Source organism: Elephas maximus, chromosome 16, assembly GCF_024166365.1.
Source record: "Elephas maximus indicus isolate mEleMax1 chromosome 16, mEleMax1 primary haplotype, whole genome shotgun sequence".
Taxonomy (NCBI): domain Eukaryota; kingdom Metazoa; phylum Chordata; class Mammalia; order Proboscidea; family Elephantidae; genus Elephas; species Elephas maximus.
The window spans coordinates 28,093,043-28,111,493 of NC_064834.1; the positions used below are offsets into that span (position 1 = coordinate 28,093,043).

The following is an 18,451-nucleotide window of genomic DNA, read 5'->3' on the forward strand; positions in this document are numbered from 1 at the left end:
AACCTGTTAATTTCCCTGGGAGCCTTGGTGGTACAGTGGTTAAGAGCTCAGCTGCTAACCGAAAGGTCAGCAGTTGGAATCCACCAGCCGCTCTTTGGAAACCCCATGGGCCAGTTATACTCTGTCCTATAGGGTTGCTATGAGCCAGATTTGACCCCTCAGCAATGGATTTGGTTTGGTTTATTAATTTCCCTAGTTCATAATTAACATTTTATCTTTCATGTATGGTAACTGACCCTTGATAATGTCTGTCTTATTGTACATGTTTCCTTTTCAATCCCCCTTTTCCATAATGAACTTTGTGTGCTTTTATAACCAGTTCTGTTGCGTGCTGTTCTCTGGAAATCTTAAAACCCAAGTATTTAAGATTCATTTTGCTAATTTTTACTAAACAATGCAATTGTAAAGATCAGTTTATGGCTTTATAGTATTTAAAAGTTGCAGAGTCTTTCCATGTGTATGATCAAATGTCATCATTACACTAACTCCAAGGAAAGACAAGTTCAACAGGGAGATAGTTTGCCCAGTACAATGTACTGGTTAAGATCATGATCTGTGGAAGTCACATAGACTGGAATTCCCATCCTGGCTCCACCGTTTACTAGTTGTATGACCCTAACTAAGCACTCAGTCTTTCTAAACCTTGGTTTATCTGTAAAGTGAGAATGATATTATGTACCTCATAGGCAGTTAATGAGGAATGTTGTTGTTAGGTGCCATCCGTTAAGCTCTGGCGCATAGCAACTCTGTGTAGAAGAGATGGAAACAACGCCCAGTTCTGCAACATCCTCATAATCATTTGCTATGTTTGAGCTCATTGTTGCAGCCACTGAGTCAGTCCATCTCAATGAACGTTCTCCTCTCTCTTCCTGACCCTCTACTTTCTACTTTACCAAGCATGATGTTCTTCTCCAGGGACTGGCCCTTCCTGATATCATGTCCAAAGTACATGAGACGAAGTATAGCTGTCCTTTCTTCTAAGGAGCATTCTGACTCTACTTCTTCCAAGACAGATTTCGTTCATTCTTCTGGCAGTCCATGGTATATTCACTATTCAGTATTCAAAGACGTCAGTTCTTCTTAGGTCATCCTTATTAATTGTCCAGCTTTTGCATGTATATGAGGCAATTGAAAATACCATGGCTTTGGTCAGGCACACCTTAGTCCTCAAAGTAACATCTTTGCATTTTTTTAAACACTTTAAAGAGGTATTTTGCCACAGATTTGTTTGACTTTCTGACTACTGCTTCCATGGACATTGATTGTGGATCTAAGTAAAATGAAATCCTTGACAACTTCAATATTTTCTCTGATAAACAGAGAAAATGAGGAATAGATGAGTTAGTATATGTAAAGTGCTTAGTGTGATACCTACTGTTGAGAACGCTTCAATCAAAGTTAGTCATAGTCATGGCTGCCAGGTACAGTATTCAGGCTGGGCTTTAAGCAGAGGCTCCTGGCTAAGAAGACAAGTGACAGCTAAAATCCTGTCTCTTCCATTTGCCAAACTGTCCTCACACCTGCCTGCAGGATAAAGGGGCACTCTTCTTTTGAGTTGTTGAACACTACAGTCTGGTTGCTAAGAAATGGACCTACAGGGTTGTGTCCACCCGAAATGGGCACGCTTTTTTAAATTGCACCCAGACACCATATGGGCTAGTGGAAGCCCTGCTCACAGCTGATGGCAGAGATACCCTATCAGCACCATCCAGTCAAGAAATAGTAATAGGTCTAGACTTCCAAATTCTGGACTTCTGATCCTAAATCTAGTTGTATGTGTTTCTACAATACTCCTTCACTTCTGTGTGTTCTCAAATGAAGGATGTTTTGTGTAGAATAAAAATGTCACACAAATGTCAGCTGCAATTTAATTTTCCATTACTAATCCAGGTGCCCTCTTAGTTCCTAATGACTCAAAAGGATACCGTGTGTATTCAGGAAAAATTATAATTGCAAAATAAGGTGGAACTAAATTATTTCTATTACTGCAAGCCCAGGGACGGAAGCATCAACGGTTATGCTAATAGAGCAAGCACATTAGTAAAGCTCTATTGAAGTAAGAGGCTAGAAGGACACAGAGGACACTTGCTCTGGGTGTAAAGAACCTGTCACTGCCTCTAAAGTGTCATGTGGCAGGAGCAACTTTTCTCTCGGGCAGCAGATGTGCGTTTTATTCTAACACTGGTTAGCTTATTTGTCCTAAGCAGACAAAAAGACATTACAAAAAAACACAAACAAACATTCATCTCCCTCCTCCAAAAACATCACCTTAAAGTGCACCAAACTGAATCCGCATTGAAAGTTTAATTAAAACTTTATGAGTTGATTCTGACTCATAGCGACCCTGTAGAACAGAGTAGAACTGCCCCATAGGATTTCCAAGGCTGTAAATCTTTATGGAAGCAGAGTGCCACATTTTTCTCCTCTGCAGCAGCTGGTGGGCACCTACCACTGACCTTTTGGTTGGCAGTGGAGCACTTTAACCACCGCACCAGCAGGGCTCCTTAAACCTTACTTTAGTTAAACTTAAAAATCTTAATTACGAAGTTTAATTGAACATGTGTAAAGTTACGTCTCCAAAGTCAGATCCTAAGGGGTGTTTTGCAGTTTGCAGTTACACTGAACCTGGGACCATTACTGGTAGAAGAATCCTGCCTCCTTAGAGGACCTTAAGTTAGAAATTGGAGAGCCTGAGAAATGTCCCGGTCCCGCACCGTCCAGTACACTAGCCCCTAGCTCCATGTGACTGTCAAGGACTTGAAGTGGGGTTGGTGCAAACTGAGATGTGCTGCCTACGTAAAATACACCAGATTTGGAAGATTTAATACAAAAAAAAAAATTACATCGGCTCCATATTTTAAATACGTTAGGTTAAATAAAACATGATTAAAAGTAATTTCACCTTTTTTTTTTTTTGGTAAATTTTGTGTTGTGTCTATCAGGAAATGTAAAATGACATAGGTGGCTTACATTATATTTCTACTAGACAGGACTTCTCTGGACAGTGTGTAGACTTTATTCTACATATTTAAGTTTTAAATCAAAATCATGGCTACCCAAGTATTGCACAGAAGGCTTTGAGGACATAGGAATTATGCTACAATTCTAAAATTTCAATCGCTGTGTTAGAACAAAATGTTGCTCACATTCTCTGAACTTAATTTTATAATCCTAGGTAAATATTCTTTCACATTTCATTGCTTAACTTTCAGATGAGAGCATATGAGGCTTTAAAGGTCATGTATTTTAGATTAAATAATTATACTGTGGTTTTATTGTCAACTGAAGCAGAAAAGCCAAATCGGCGCTTGTAATGTTACGTAACAGAAAATAAAATTTCCTTAATTTATTATCTAACTAGATCAACAGGACTTTAGAAACAGGTTCTTAGTTAGAAATTACCACTATGATCCATTTGGATTTAACGTACTTGTTTTTAATTTATCAGCCATGAGACAAATAGTAATCTTTATGTGTCAAGTCTGATTGTAGGAGCAGATGAGTGCTGAAAAGTGAAATGTGTAGCTTTATGCTAGACACAGCACCATCTGTTGGGGAAATCTAGCAACAGTTTAGAAGAATTCCAAAAAAGAAAATAAAAGTTGAACTTAACCAAATCAGAATTGTGGCTGGGGTGCAAAAAAAAAGGCATACCAAAACTGTTCATAAGCTCATAACTAAATATGAACTTGCTTTCAGTCCATTGCCATAAAACTGGAATTTTAAATCAGTTGAACAATGACCATCACATTGCAAAAGGAAAGGAAACTATACTGGGACAATCTCCTCACCCCAAATAATTAGGAAATGAAAATTGGACCAAAGCAAATGAGCATTAATTAATACAGCCAAGTTTTATAGGTGTCTGTGGGTACGGATTTGCCAGCTATTATACGTTTTTATGGAACTTCGAAAACGAAAAACCAAACCTACTGCCGTCCAGTCAGTTCTGATTCATAGCGCCCCTATAGGACAAAGTAGAACTGCCCCATAGGACTTCCAAGGAGCAGCTGGTAGATTCAGACTGCCAGCCTTTTTGTTAGCAGGTGACCACGTTATGGAACTTTAGTGGGGTCATAATAATGACACCAGACACCCTGTCCCACATGTCAAGCAGAGTGGGGCTCTTAGCTCTCTGAGGGCAGTGAAGAGGTCTGGGGTTTTGGGCACCAGCTTCTATTACCCTCTGTCTGCTGACTAGGGCAGTCAGTGTGTCAGATACAGCAGGTCCAGGCCCCCTGGAGTTCAGTGTACTTGTATATGCTGCACACCCTGGGCTTCTTGGCATTTGACTTTAAAACATTATATATGTTTTATAAATTATAAAAATAGGATTATATTGTTTGGTGATTGTTCTTTTTGCCTACATGTAGTAACAGCTTAAACAAGGGGTTGAAGAAAGTGATATAATGGGATTCATGGCCTGAAAGCAATATCTTTTTATTTGCACTAATGGAAGAATAAGCAAATCTAGAAGAATTTTGTGGGAAAAACATTAAGAAGCAAATGCAGAGAAAACAAGGCTTTTATCTGTATATTAATTTCCTAGGATTTCCATAACTAGTAATACACAAATGGAGTGGCTTGCAGTTCTAGAGGCCAGAATTCTGAAATCAGGGTGTCGGCACTAGGTTTCTAGGTTAGGCTCGAGGGTAGAATGCTTCCTTGCCTTTTCTAGCTTCTGGTGGCTGTTGGCATTCCTTGGCTCGTGGCCGCTCACGCCAGTCTATGCCCATCTTTACATGGCCTTTTCCTCTCTGTCTTCTCTGTGTGTCTCTTATAAGGACAGTTGTCATTGGATTTAGGGCCCACCCAGATAATCTGGGATAACCTCATCTCAAGATCCTTAATTTAATTACATCTACAAAGACCCTTTTTTCCGAATACGGTCACATTCATAAATTCTAGGGATTAGGACATGGGCATAGCTTTTAGGGGGTCACCATTCAGCCCACTACAGTCTGCCATCATGGACTAAGTTAGATCCCCCTGGTAAGGACATCTACAGCACCTGGCCTGTTGTCTTCTGTGACATGCAGCCTTGAATTCTTCTGTCGTCTGTAGTGGACTATAAAGTCCATGGTGGCAAGGACTGGTTCTGACCTGGTTATGCCCAGGACATAGAATAGCTCTTGGCACAGAGCTATCACTTCATCATAATTTGTTGAATGAATGCAGAAATGAATGACCTGTATTCAGGTAAATGTACCCCACTTTTGGAGACACACTTCCACAATCTAGTGACCTGTACCCAAGGTGTCTTTGGGTGGCATGGAAAGCAGCAACTTTCTGAGAAAAGCGAGGCCACAACCAAATGGAGAGGGGAAGGCTGGGGGAGGCTCTGGGACAAGGTTGGTCACACAGAGTACAAAGTAATCTCATAAACATAGAAAGTAAAGTTAAGAAAAGTCACATTTCTTGGGATTTTTTATAGCACCTCATAAGCACATAATGGTTAGAAGTTCTGGTTTTTAACAATAACCTTTAAAATACGGGCTTGTCGGAAATTATATGGATTGCTAAAACTGAAGGGTAAAACAAGAGGTATAATCATCATTTCCACATATCCTATACCATCAGCACTTAATGCATTGTGCAGATCTGGATAACAAAAAAGGTTCAGACCCGAGGTAATGAATGATGTAAAATGAAGTTGATCCAGACAGCTATAAAGCAGATGCCAGAATTGAATGAGAACGTGAATTAAATTACTAAAATTGTAAAGGTACATGGGACCTCGGTATACTACCTTTGTACCTTCTTGTGAATCTATTACTATTACCAAATAAAAAGCTTTAAAACATTGTAAAGGTACCTATGTGCTTACGTCAAGGATATCATTTGATCTCTTTTTTGTCCTGTAACGCTTTGGGTGGGTTTGTTACAGGAGTTGCATATTCATAGGGAGCTGAACTTTAATTCCAGAGAGAGGAATGTCTATAATTTTCTGAAATATTTCAGAGAGACTATCACAGGGGCTCTGTTGTTGTACATACTCTACAGCTATGTTGAGCACTATAGATTTATCTTTTCTTAATTTTCCCCAGTTTACCTGATATTTAATTTTCTGTAGCAGGTGAAGGTTTTTTTTTTTTTAATTGAATGAAAGTGTAATGGTAGCAGTTCAGATTTATACAAAGCAGAGACAGTGTGATGGTTTAAAAAAAAAAAATTCAACATGTGTTTTATCTTAGATCTGCTACCTGCTAGCCCTAGCCTTCTCCTCCAAACCTGTGTGACTTTGGAAAGAATGAGTGACCTTTCTAATTTATTAAGTTGATAGAACTGTGCTGGGTAGTTTTATGTCATTAATTTCTCCTATCCATTCAGAGGAAGCTTTTCCTATCCCGATCTGATAGATGGAGGAACACAGGGCTTAGAGAAGTTAAGGAACTTGCTGAAGTTCTCAAGTTCAACGTTGGATTTGAATCCAAAGCGCATGTCTCCAGTGACTTTCCACAAACACATACTAGCTAATTTGCCCTTTTGAATTCTAACATTCTAAGAATCCCAATTTTTTCCATCCCTGAATATCAAATTCTTAGAGAGGAGTGCTGAGCAGAGCATTCACCTGACTAGATATTAAACCTTAGACATAAAAATCAGCCCTTTGTGAAACACTTGAGGTCATATTCTTTCTATAGATTATTCACACTCAAAACTGACCAAATCACAAACAGCCTTCAGAAACCTAATTTCATACAGAAGAGACGATCATGGTCTCATTTGACCAAGTTATTGAGACATTTATTCACATGCATGTCAGAGGAAGGCGAAACTAATCAGGATCATTTGAAAGCTGTAAGAGTAGCTCATTTAGTCAAAACATGACTTCAATCCTGTTATTTATTCTTCCTGTTATTATGTTCACCGTGCCCTTTATATTTGCAAACCATTTAATTGTCCCTATTTCCCTGTTGCAAAACTGCAGCTACAGAGAATTATGTCCCACCTTTCACAAATAAACTAAATGAGTCACAAGGTGCTTAAGAAATTTGTCATTAATCAATGAGACAAGAAATTGATAGAATATTAGCTTCTATCTGTTGGGCAGCAGAAAGTGCCACTGTAATCAGAGTTCTCAGTTCATAAAATGGGCCAGTAAGAAGTCATGTCACCTTTTGGACCATGGTATTTGCAAATCTCTTCATTACTTACCCACTTATCAACCACCGTCTGTGTGCCAGGCAGTCTGCAAAGGCGCTGTGTTAAATAGTGGCTAAAGACCATACCTGTGGGCCTTCATTTCTTTTCCCCCTTGCTGGACTAGGTTCTAATCTCAGATCTTTAACTGACAAGCAAAGCTTGGCAAGTCACTTAACCTCTCTGAACCTCAGATACCTGCCTCACCAAAATGCTATATGGGTTAAAAAATAATTGACCTGCCACAAGGTAGACCTTCGGTAAGTGTTCATTTTAAACCTTCCTTCTGGCCACAACTACCTCTTTCACAGCTCACTTCTCTTTTCCCTTTAATCTTATCTTGAAAGCTTTATTAGTAACAGATTTAAAAAAAAGGCAGACAGAGAGAAATTTCAGGGTCTTTTCGTAGCCTAAGGCATTATGAATCACCCTGAAAGGTAAGAAGCTCTTATATTTAATCTTATGTTTGTTACCCTATAGCACCTTATGCCCTTTTTTTCCTTTAATTTTGTAGCTGTAGAGTAGTTCTAGTATATCCTTTTAAAAAAACAAAATCCTTAAAAGGTAATGGGTATTTTTTTGTTGCCCCATAAACTTTTTTTCCTCTTGAACCCTGTCAGTTTTCAAACATTATGTCATGTTTTAAAGGATATGAGTTCTGAAGTTTTAAGGCAGGTACACTAAGATCTGGTTTCCCAAGATACAAAGTCATGAAGTCACCTGAACAGAGTGTGAAAACAAAACTCCCAGGCTGCAGCCCAGGCCTACTGAATCGGTTCCCACAAGGGAAACCTAGGCATCTGTGTACAAGTACATCTCAGACGTAGCAGAGGAGTGGAACGTCGTAAAAGACGTCAGAAATTGGGTGTGGAGTGTCTCCTGGGACCTTTGCCGTTTATATAGCTTGAAATCCAAGCTGCTTCGTTTACCACTCCTCTGCTGCATCTGAGATGTACTTCTGCACTTGATATTTGGGGTGGTTTTAATGACTTATTAAAGGTAATACAGTGTGCGTGTGGCCAGGCCATATCCAGTAAACAAAGTGGCAGTCCCTTCCAGTCCATTGCTGTAGGGGCGAGGCAGCTCTTTCTCTGTCAAATCTACATCAGTATACGTGCACATACCTACAACATGAACACACAAACAGCTAGGAAGTGTATATTCCTATGTTGTTGTTTGTAGGTGCCATCAAGTCATCTCTGACTCATAGCGATCCTATTGGACAGAGTAGAACTGCCCCATAGGGTTTTCAAGGAGTGACTGGTGCTGACCTCCTAGTTAGCAGTCAAGTTCTTAACCACGAAGTCACCAGGGCTCCTGAAAGATGCCTCACTCCCTCTGGTGGTTCCGGCCTGATTCTGAGCAAAGTTCATACTCACAGGATACACAACTTGCCATAGGCAGAGTTAGGAAATCTCTTTCGTTTGAAGGATACAAATTTCACGGCAGTCTTCGTAAATTGCTTGTACTCTAAGGAGTCCTAAGCCATTTCTGAAGAACATAATGACAAGCTTGAGGCTGAAGTGAAAAAAACTTAGCTGATGATGGTATTGTATTGTACAGTAATTTAAACAAATTGGACTTTCTTGGTTGAAATATTAATTATGAACTCTGGAAATGCAGACTCAGATACTCAAATCATGAAAAGGAAAATATATCCCTTTTTTATGGAAAACTTTTATTTCCTATAATTACTAAAACTCCTTCAGACCTGTTTTTCTATAACTAATCCTTCTTTTGTGTAACTCTTTACCTTTTTCTGGGTTTTTGGGGTTTTTTTTCCTTTCTCTAGGGATCTGGTGCTTAGGTTTGAATAGGGCACAGGCGAAGAGAATGATTAGGAAACAAAATTCCAGTTCCACTTCTGATCGCGGTTAAACCTATTTTTCTCCTTCTTGACAATTCATTTGGCCATCCCATCTCAAAGATCAATGGTCGATCAGTAAAATGAGAAGCCAACCACTTTGATACAATTATCTAATGATCCATTTGGCCATGCTTCATAGTTTCATTTGGAACAAACCATGATCTGAGCCGCACACATGTATAATAAAAGAGGCAGACATGTTAATAGCTAAGGGGCCGTAGGATGTGTGCCATATGTATCAGAGAGAGAAAGAAAGACTTACGTGAGCAATAGAAAACAAAACAAAAATACCCTCTAAGTTTGGGAATCTTCCCTTCATTTTATAACAAAATCAAAACTATATAAACCCAAAGGCAGTAATGCCTCATCCCCACATTTTTCTCACCTCCCCTCTCCACCCCACCCCACCCACCCAACTTCATTTCCCATCTCTTTGAGGTAACCAGTGCTAACAGCCTAAAATGTTTCTTCTACAAATTTCTCTTTTAAAAATTTACAAACATGTGCAGGCTACTTTTTCCCCCAGAGAGAATCACACTACACACATCGGTCAGCATCTTGCTTCTTGCCCCACTTCATATATTTATATTGGTCAGTTGCTATCTGTCTGACTTCCTTCCTCAGAGAAGTCTTTCCTGATCATCTTTATTTAAATGAGAACTTTATCCCCTCACCTCAGTTTATTTTGCCTGTTTATAAACATTTGTTTAGTGGTGAGTGCACCTCTCTGTCCCCCGCCCCAACCTCCCATAACAGCAGTAGTCCCACGTGAGAAGTGACTTACATTTGCTCTCTGCTGTATTGCCAGTGCCTAGAACAGTGCCTATGTGTTGTGGGCCCTCAGTAAATATTTTGCAAATGAATTGGAATTACCCTATTTAATAAAAAAAAAAAAAATAGCTGCAGGAAAGTCAAGAGTGTGGATATACCATGACTTACGTAACTAATCCATTTCCTTACTGATGGACGTGTGCTTGTTTCAAGCTTGTATCACTACAAGCAATGCTGCTGTTCGTACCTTTGTAGGAAAGACGTCGTAAGGTGGGATTGCTCAGTCCAAGGGTAGGTGCATTTCCATTTTGAATAAATGATGCAGGATTACTTTCTCAAAGGATTATTGTTGCTCACACTCCATCAGCAATGAATGAAAGCACCTGCTCTCTCGAATCTTTCTCTGAACAAGATATTCTTTTTAGGTTTAGCTAATCAGAGGAAGTATGTGTGGAGGGAGGTCATATCTCCTTTTAATTGGCATTTCCATATACATGATCAAGTTTGAACGTTTAATAAGTTTTACTGGTCATTTCTCTGCTTCTGTGAATTGCCTGTTTATAACATTTACCCATTGTCTATTGGCTTGTTTGTTATCTTCTCATCTACTAGTAGCTGCTCTTGGAATTGAGCGTATTAATGCTGTATTTGTCATGTGTGCTGCTGTCTTCCACAGTCTGCCTTTTGTCTTTCAAGTTTACTGCATTTTGCATGTAAAGCTTTTTATTTTTATGTAAAACCACCTAGAGACTTCTGGGTTACCAGTTTTATTTAGGAAAACCTCTCCTACCCAAGGCTAAATTCACCTGAGTTTTTTGTAATATTTTTATTTTTGAAAGTAGTTAAGTCTTCTCCAACCGGAATTTTTATTTATATATGGCAAGAGGTAGTGATTTAGCTTTGTTTTCTTCAAAGTAGATTTTCAATTATGTCAGTACCATTTTTAAAAAAAAACTCTCTTCTCCACTGATTTGAAATTTAAGTATGTGAATCTAATTTGAATATGTTACTTTAGATACATAACATATATAAAAGTAAAAATATATTGACTTACATATATACAGTTTGTGTGTGTGTGTATATGTATACAAATATAAACTCGAACATATTCTTGTCCCTTATATATCTACGTATATACAGTATGTATGTGTTATCTATGTATATACAGTATATATGTGTATGTGCGTATATCTATACAAATATAAACTTGAACATATTCTTGTCCCCCATATATCTACGTATATACAGTACGTGTGTGTGCGTATATGTATACAAATACAAACTCGAACATATTCTTGTCCCCTATATATCTATGTATATACAGTATATATGTGTGTGTATGTGCGTATATGTATGCAAATATAAACTCGAACATATTCTTGTCCTCCTATCTAGTCTTACATCAGTACCATACAGTTTCATTATGGTACTTCTAAATAAGTTTTAATATCATATAAGACAAATTCTCTCACAAACTCCCTTTTTCAAAATGTTCCTGGCAAGTCTCAGATACTTACTATTCCATATGATTTTTAAAATGAGTCGTTCCCATTCCCCATTCCCGTTAAGCCTACCAGAATTCTTCATTAAAAAAGGCTTTAAAAAGAGGATCCATCTGGCTGCACTGTGAGGGATGGACTGGAGTAAGGGGAGGAGAATGGTGGGTAGATGGCTGGGAGGTGGTCTCAGTAATCCAGGCAAGCCATAAAAAGGCCTGAATAAAGCCATTTCCAAAATAGAACCAACTGGACTTTTATCAGAGCCCTGATGGCACAATGGTTAAGATCTTAGCTGCTAACCAAAAGGTTGGCAGTTCAAATCCCCCAGCTGCTCCTCAGAAACCCTATGGGGCAGTTCTACTCTGTCCTGTAGAGTCACTGAGTCAGAATCGACTCGATGGCATTGGGTTTGGTTTGCTTTGCTTTGGTTTGGACTTGTACTGTTAAGTATGAGGGAAAATGAGTCAAAACTATTAGACTGGAGAACTGGGCAAATTGTAGTGCTTCTACAGTGTCAGGACTACAGGGGAAGAAGCAGATGTGGAGATGGACTGAGGGAAGGAAAGTGGTCATTTGTAGATACGTTGAGTTTGATGTATACGGCCTATTAGTGGGCAGAAAGATATTGGCGATAATGATTCTAGTCATTTGGGTAAAAAACATTTGAAAGGTTTTTAAATTCCATTCTGGAACCTTTCAGAGACACTTAAGTCCTTACTCACTTTTTTGTGAGGTCCCACTTCTTTCTGACTTTTTCCTACTTTTGGCAGCTGGAGGGCAGATTTCATAATCTACAGAATGAGGTATTGAAGAGTGGAAATTCATCCATATATGGTAAAATGCCAATTTATTTCTCCATAGTAAAGGTATTTTCCTACAAACACTGTATATGAAAAGCTTTATAATATTTTTACCAAACTTAATACAATCTTAAGGTCATTTAGTTTTCTCTTTATCATAAAGTCTGCTTATACTGTTGAATATAAACAATCTTGACTTTCTAAATTACATATCAGCTTGCTCCAAGGTGTTCTGTGCATAAGCTTATTCTCATTGCTTTTTCATTTATTTGTCTTTTCAGAACTTGATAGCCCAGAGGAGTTAGGGAAAAAGCGTATCTGCAGGATTATTACTAAGGATTTCCCCCAGTATTTTGCCGTCGTTTCACGGATCAAGCAGGAAAGCAACCAGATCGGTCCTGAAGGTGGAATTCTGAGCAGTACCACAGTGCCCCTTGTCCAGGCATCTTTCCCAGAGGGTGCCTTAACCAAAAGAATTCGAGTGGGCCTCCAGGTAATGGTCACAAAAGCTGTTTTCCTTGGTATACGTATAGAGCATGTTCTGCTCTGCAAAAAGTCGTCATAACTCACTCTTAATGATTTTGCTAAATAATGTGTTAGGCAATTTTAGGAATCATTAATCTTGTTTGAGTGAAAAGTGTTCTCGTTAGCTTAAGTACTAAGTTAAAGCACTAAATTAGCTTAGTGACCTATTAAATAATATACATATTTTAGGGTTTTTATGTTTAAAAGTCTCATTTGGTGTCTGATAAAAGATAATATTTTTAACCACAGTTGTTGGTCTCAGTACATGGAGCAACAAAAGCAACAAAGAGCAAATTAAAAAAAAAGACATATTTGGTTTGCTACATAATATGCCACATAAAAATCAAAAATAGTGAAACTTGCAAGCCTCAAAGTTTTGGTTTGACTTAAAGAAATCATAAATGCTTGTTTACATCCAAACCGGTTGAAACTTGGTTTAGAAAGCTGACTGGAAACATTAAAAAGAATGGTTTTTCTTATATTTATTCATGTCAGTTAGATCTTAACTAGTTCTTTTTCTAATTGAATTAGGAAAATAACCTGAAAAATAAGTTAATTTTTGTTGTTAATTAACTTCAGTAGTTTAACTGAAAGTCCATGCTGTTCTTGTGAGCCTGGACTCTCATACCTGAGGAAGCCTTTGGGCTTTTTAGAGCTGAGTGCTCTAAGGCCAGAAACCCTGGTCGCGTACTGGTTAAGTACTACGGCTGCCAACCAAGAGATCGGCAGTTCGAATCCACCAGGCGCTCCTTGGAAACTCTATGGTGCAGTTCTACTCTGTCCTATAGGGTCGCTATGAGTCGGAATTGACTTGACGGCAGTGGGTTTGTGGGTTACCCTAAGGCCTTCAGTTAACAGTTATCGCTAAAGAGACCATGAAGGGGACCCTTCATGGTCTCTGTTATTTTATCAAATAGCGAAGAAACCAAAAGAAAGAAGTTAGGACTGGTAGATTAAAATTGAAGTCCTTTGGAATTTTGAATGCCTTTTTGTTTTAATTCTGAAAGCCTCAATTTTTTCATGGGCAGGGTTGCCTTTGAGCTGTGTTATTGAATGTTTTTCATAGGTTAAAATATACTGAATTCAGTATTCATTGTCCTTTTACTTTGGAAAATTAGACTAAGAGGCTTCTCTGCTGTGAGATTTGAGTCTCTCTTTCACACAAACAGATGCCTTTCCTTTTCTTTTGGGGAAATACTCAGGCTGACTAGGGCCGGCATAAACGTACAAAAATAACCGTTGCTGTCGAGTCAATCCCAACTCACTGTGACCCTATAGGACAAAGTAGAACTGCCCCACAGGGCTTCCAAGGAGTAGCTGGTGGATTCAAACTGCTGACCTTTTGGTTAGCAGCTGTATCACTTAACCATTGCGCCACCAGAGCTCCAGTGTTGAGGTTTTGTTTTGTTTTTTTTTAAAACCCTTCCTGAAAGAGTGAGAGTGGATAAAGAAAGATATGTTTTTTATTGGCTGTTTTGTTCTTTATTTCCCCCCCATTTCTTCTCACTTAAAAAATCAATTTTCTGATTAAAGAAAAATATCCTCTTTCATTTAAAATTCTTTTTCTGTCTCTAGGCCCAGCCTGTTCCAGATGAAATTGTGAAAAAGATTCTTGGAAACAAAGCAACATTTAGTCCAATCGTCACTGTGGAACCAAGAAGAAGGAAATTCCATAAACCAATCACAATGACCATTCCAGTGCCTCCACCTTCAGGAGAAGGCGTAGCCAATGGGTACAAGGGGGACACCACACCCAATCTGCGCCTTCTCTGTAGCATTACAGGTTTGGTTAAGACGCTGCTGTACTTTCTGTTGATGCTAACATTTGCAAGGATTCCGTACAGAGACGTAATACCTTTGACACACCCATGCCCACATTATAAGAATAGAAAAGAGAGAAGAAAAATGTTTGCTACTTATCCGTCATCTTATCTCTATTATCCCTGGAATTATTTAAGATGCTGATCTCATGACTCTCTTAAAATTTGATGATACCGTTTTCCCCCCATTCTCTGTTATTAAGGTTAACAGTAATAGACTCCTTTTAAGGTTATCGAGATACCTTGAATCAACTGGAGCATTCAGGTAATATCTCCGTGACCTAGACAGAGGCAGTGGACCTAACAATAACACCCTTTAGACTGCCAGAAAATTGGATAGATTCTGGGGAAAATGGAGATCCCACAGAGCACCAGTAGTAACAGAGTGTTGAGCACATGATTAAATCATCCTCATACTCTGTTCACCAGTATAATCCAGTAGACTACATCTTGTGGTAAGGGCCCAGAATCCAGAAATCAATCCACCATTTGATTAACTCAATCTGATTTTTAATTGAAAATAAAAGATTATTAAAGGGTCGGTTTTAATGGCTGATTCCTCCCTCCACCACTACCACCCCTTTCTCTCTGGAAATTAAACGGTTCAATCAGTACAAAATGAGCTGCTGCATAACCTTTTTAAAAGTCTTACCTATATAAAAATATGTGTGAATTACCTATCTATCTGAAATGACAAATCTTTGCACTTACATGATGTACTTATAAATTGTGGTTGCCCCAAGTTTAAGCCATTCGTTAGTATCCAAACAATCAGAAAGGTAATTTTTTTTTTTTATGGCTGGTAATATCTTACAAGGAGATCACACTAAGTCAGTTAAACTCTAAATGGAAAGTGTTGAAGTTTTGCAAGTAACTGGCTATGCAGGGAGAACAGGATGATGCTGGAACTTTGACAAGGAGCACCTCCCCATCATGAAGCCAACATGTCTGCTATTGTTCTCTCAGGGGGCACCTCACCTGCTCAGTGGGAAGACATCACAGGAACGACTCCTTTGACGTTTATAAAGGATTGTGTCTCCTTTACAACCAATGTTTCAGCCAGGTATGGAAATAAGGAATTTCAGAAAGCACTGGTGAATTAGTTTTATTGCCTTTGAAAAGTAAAAATTGTTGTACTTAATACCAGTGTGATTTTTTTTTTTTAATTTTGATGGTGAGGCTGGTCCTACTTGAGAAATTTAAAATTTGTGAGTATAAGCCATTTTATCCAGTTCTCAGAGGAAGCTATAAGGGGCCCAGCTTGCTCCTCCCAACAGGAAGTTCTTAGCAGTTCATAAAAATTGATAGGCTTTTCCTTTGTCTCCCATTTTTCCGCATAAAATTCTTGCTCCTTCCAAAGGTAAAGTCATAAATTAAATAGGTAAGTAGGGAGTAGAAAGGAAGGCTTATCATGGTATATGTAAGAAGGGAGCAAGAAATACATGGAAGAGGAAAGAGAAAAAAATCCTAAGGAAAATTATAATCAAATAATAAGCACAGAGTTCCTGTGTTTGACATTTTTGCTTTTCGTTTGTTTATATGAACAAGTTAATATTTTTATGTAGTTCCCTTAAGTACTTTAATTTTTTTAGTTGTGAATTTTTTGAAGATTTGGCTTTTAAATCATTTCATTTTCATACTTTTGTTTTTGTTTTTCTCAGGTTTTGGCTTGCAGACTGCCATCAAGTTTTAGAAACTGTTGGATTAGCCACGCAACTGTATAGAGAATTAATATGTGTACCATATATGGCCAAGTTTGTTGTTTTTGCCAAAATGAACGATCCTGTGGAATCCTGCCTGAGATGTTTCTGCATGACAGATGACAAAGTGGACAAAACTTTAGAGCAGCAAGAGAATTTTGAGGAAGTTGCAAGAAGCAAAGATATTGAGGTACACTGTTCACAAAAACAAGTCGTGTTAATTATATCACCCAGATATGGGGTTCTATTTTGAGACCGTAACAGCACTCACTATAATTATCAAATACATTATTGGTTATATTTTTTATTTTAAAAATCCATTATAAATTCATTCTCAAATTGTTTTAAGTATCTTTGAGATTATTTCAGTTGGTTAAAATGTAGTACTAATGAGTCTAAATCATAATCTCCATTTTTCTGGGACTGTTTGAGTTATTCTCATAGTCACTGCCTGTATACATGTCCATTATTTTCTTTTTCAAGGAAAACACCTGCATAGACAGGTAAGTATCTAAGCAAACCCATTGCTGTTGAGTCGATTCCGACTATAACAGTAAAGAAGATTCTTTCAGAGTCTGTATGAATAAGTGATTGATGTCAGGCACTTTCTCAAACATGCTTAAAACTACCAGAATAGAGAGAAATATGTAATTCTGTTTTGTATATATCCATGATAGAGCTTCCAGTCACAACTGCTGAATTGTGAGCCAATGGAGTTTTTTTTTTTTTTTTTTTGGTAACAAACAGCACCACAGAAGTAATTTCCCGATAGACAAATGTGATATAAAAACATGTCAGTCTTTTAATGTTACGTGGCTTAAAATTCCAGAATTCTTCCAACTCAATATTAATTATGTATTTCTTTTACTCTAAAAGGTTCTGGAAGGAAAACCTATCTATGTTGATTGTTACGGAAATCTGGCCCCACTTACCAAAGGAGGACAGCAACTTGTTTTTAACTTTTATTCTTTCAAAGAAAATAGACTGCCATTTTCCATCAAAGTAAGTCATCTTCGACAGAGATTCTATTGAAAAAGAAAATGCTCTTAAAGAATAATGATTTATTAAAGCTTTAACGATTTGTTAAGTTCGATGTATCCCACCAAACCTGAGCTCATAAGAACAATGTCACATTTTGTCCAAGTTCTACCCAAATGTACTTTCGAGCCACTAAAGCTTTATAAAAAAAAAAAAAATTAGTAAAAAATAGTCTTTACCTTCTAAACAGCTTACTAATTAATCATTGATGTTTAAGCAAATGTTTGTAAGGTCAAACAAACTAGGGTAATAAAATGCATCGTACCTGGTTAATGCTCAGTAGGCAAGTAATGAGTGAAATCCAGATTTAGTATTTGTTTCATCTCTGATGGAACCCAGGAACATTCTGGAGAACGCTTCCTTTTCGGGGAACAGGAGAAAAGACAACAGTTATTATTAATTGTTTTCTGTTGTTATTAAAACTGCCTGTATACTAGACTGTGAGCAAAAGAAATTATTAGGCAGTAAGGAAATACATAAAACCCAGACTATAGAATGGATTGTCAGGATAAGACAAGCAGACACAACAATCCTATGTTTAGGCTAGGAGTCAGACATTCTAAATCTTGCTGAGTTTAAATGTGACCACCCTGGCTGACATGTAATTGTTATTGCCATCTCGTCCCTTTACCTTCCCTGCCTCCCGATGGGCTTTATAAAACAAACACACTTAATTCTTACAGAGACAGGAACACTTAGAGAAAGTGGTGTCATCCAGTGCAGTAATTCATAGTATCACCCCCCCGCCAGGACCTCTTCCTGTACCAGATCGTACAGAATCCTTAGTAATGCTTATTATCAGTTTTAATCATAGAATATGTGATAAATATTGTTGTAAATTGCTTAAATGTAATATTTCTTAGATTATATGAATACTAACAAAATTGTTTTGTAAAATCTTTCTACGTTGAATTACATTATTAGTAACTGAGCAGAAGCCTTTTTGATTTTTCTTTAATTACTGCTTCATTCTCAAAGATATTGATCCATGATCACAGATACTAAGTACCACAGTCTTGTAGCTAAAACACCACAAAATTTGACAAAATCAGCAAATACAAAAATACTGGTAGCAACAAAAACAACAGTGTGTGCTTGTAGCGTGTGCACAGGAAACCACGTAATTCGAAGCATCCTTGTGATTGGGTAATGACAGCTCTGACTGGAGTGAATTAGAAGATTCAAAAAGTAATTTGCGTAGAATTTTAGCCTTGTAGATGATATTGATACATGTAAGCTGGGCTTATCAAAAATGTTTTTGTTGCTACAACAAACTACAGGGATATTA

At 37.9% G+C, this 18,451-nt stretch overlaps 1 protein-coding gene across 8 annotated transcripts in view; it reads left to right on the forward strand.

Annotated features, from left to right (window-relative positions):
- The window catches only part of ANK3 (ankyrin 3), a 706,927-nt gene that overhangs the window by 635,694 nt on the left and 52,782 nt on the right, over nucleotides 1-18,451 (forward strand). For all 8 annotated transcript variants that reach the window (XM_049855202.1, XM_049855203.1, XM_049855204.1 and 5 more), the window contains 5 exons: nucleotides 12,362-12,573; nucleotides 14,181-14,388; nucleotides 15,392-15,488; nucleotides 16,087-16,315; nucleotides 17,002-17,127. In XM_049855202.1, the coding sequence (XP_049711159.1) occupies nucleotides 12,362-12,573; nucleotides 14,181-14,388; nucleotides 15,392-15,488; nucleotides 16,087-16,315; nucleotides 17,002-17,127 (872 nt within the window). The remainder of the gene's footprint in view (nucleotides 1-12,361; nucleotides 12,574-14,180; nucleotides 14,389-15,391; nucleotides 15,489-16,086; nucleotides 16,316-17,001; nucleotides 17,128-18,451) is intronic.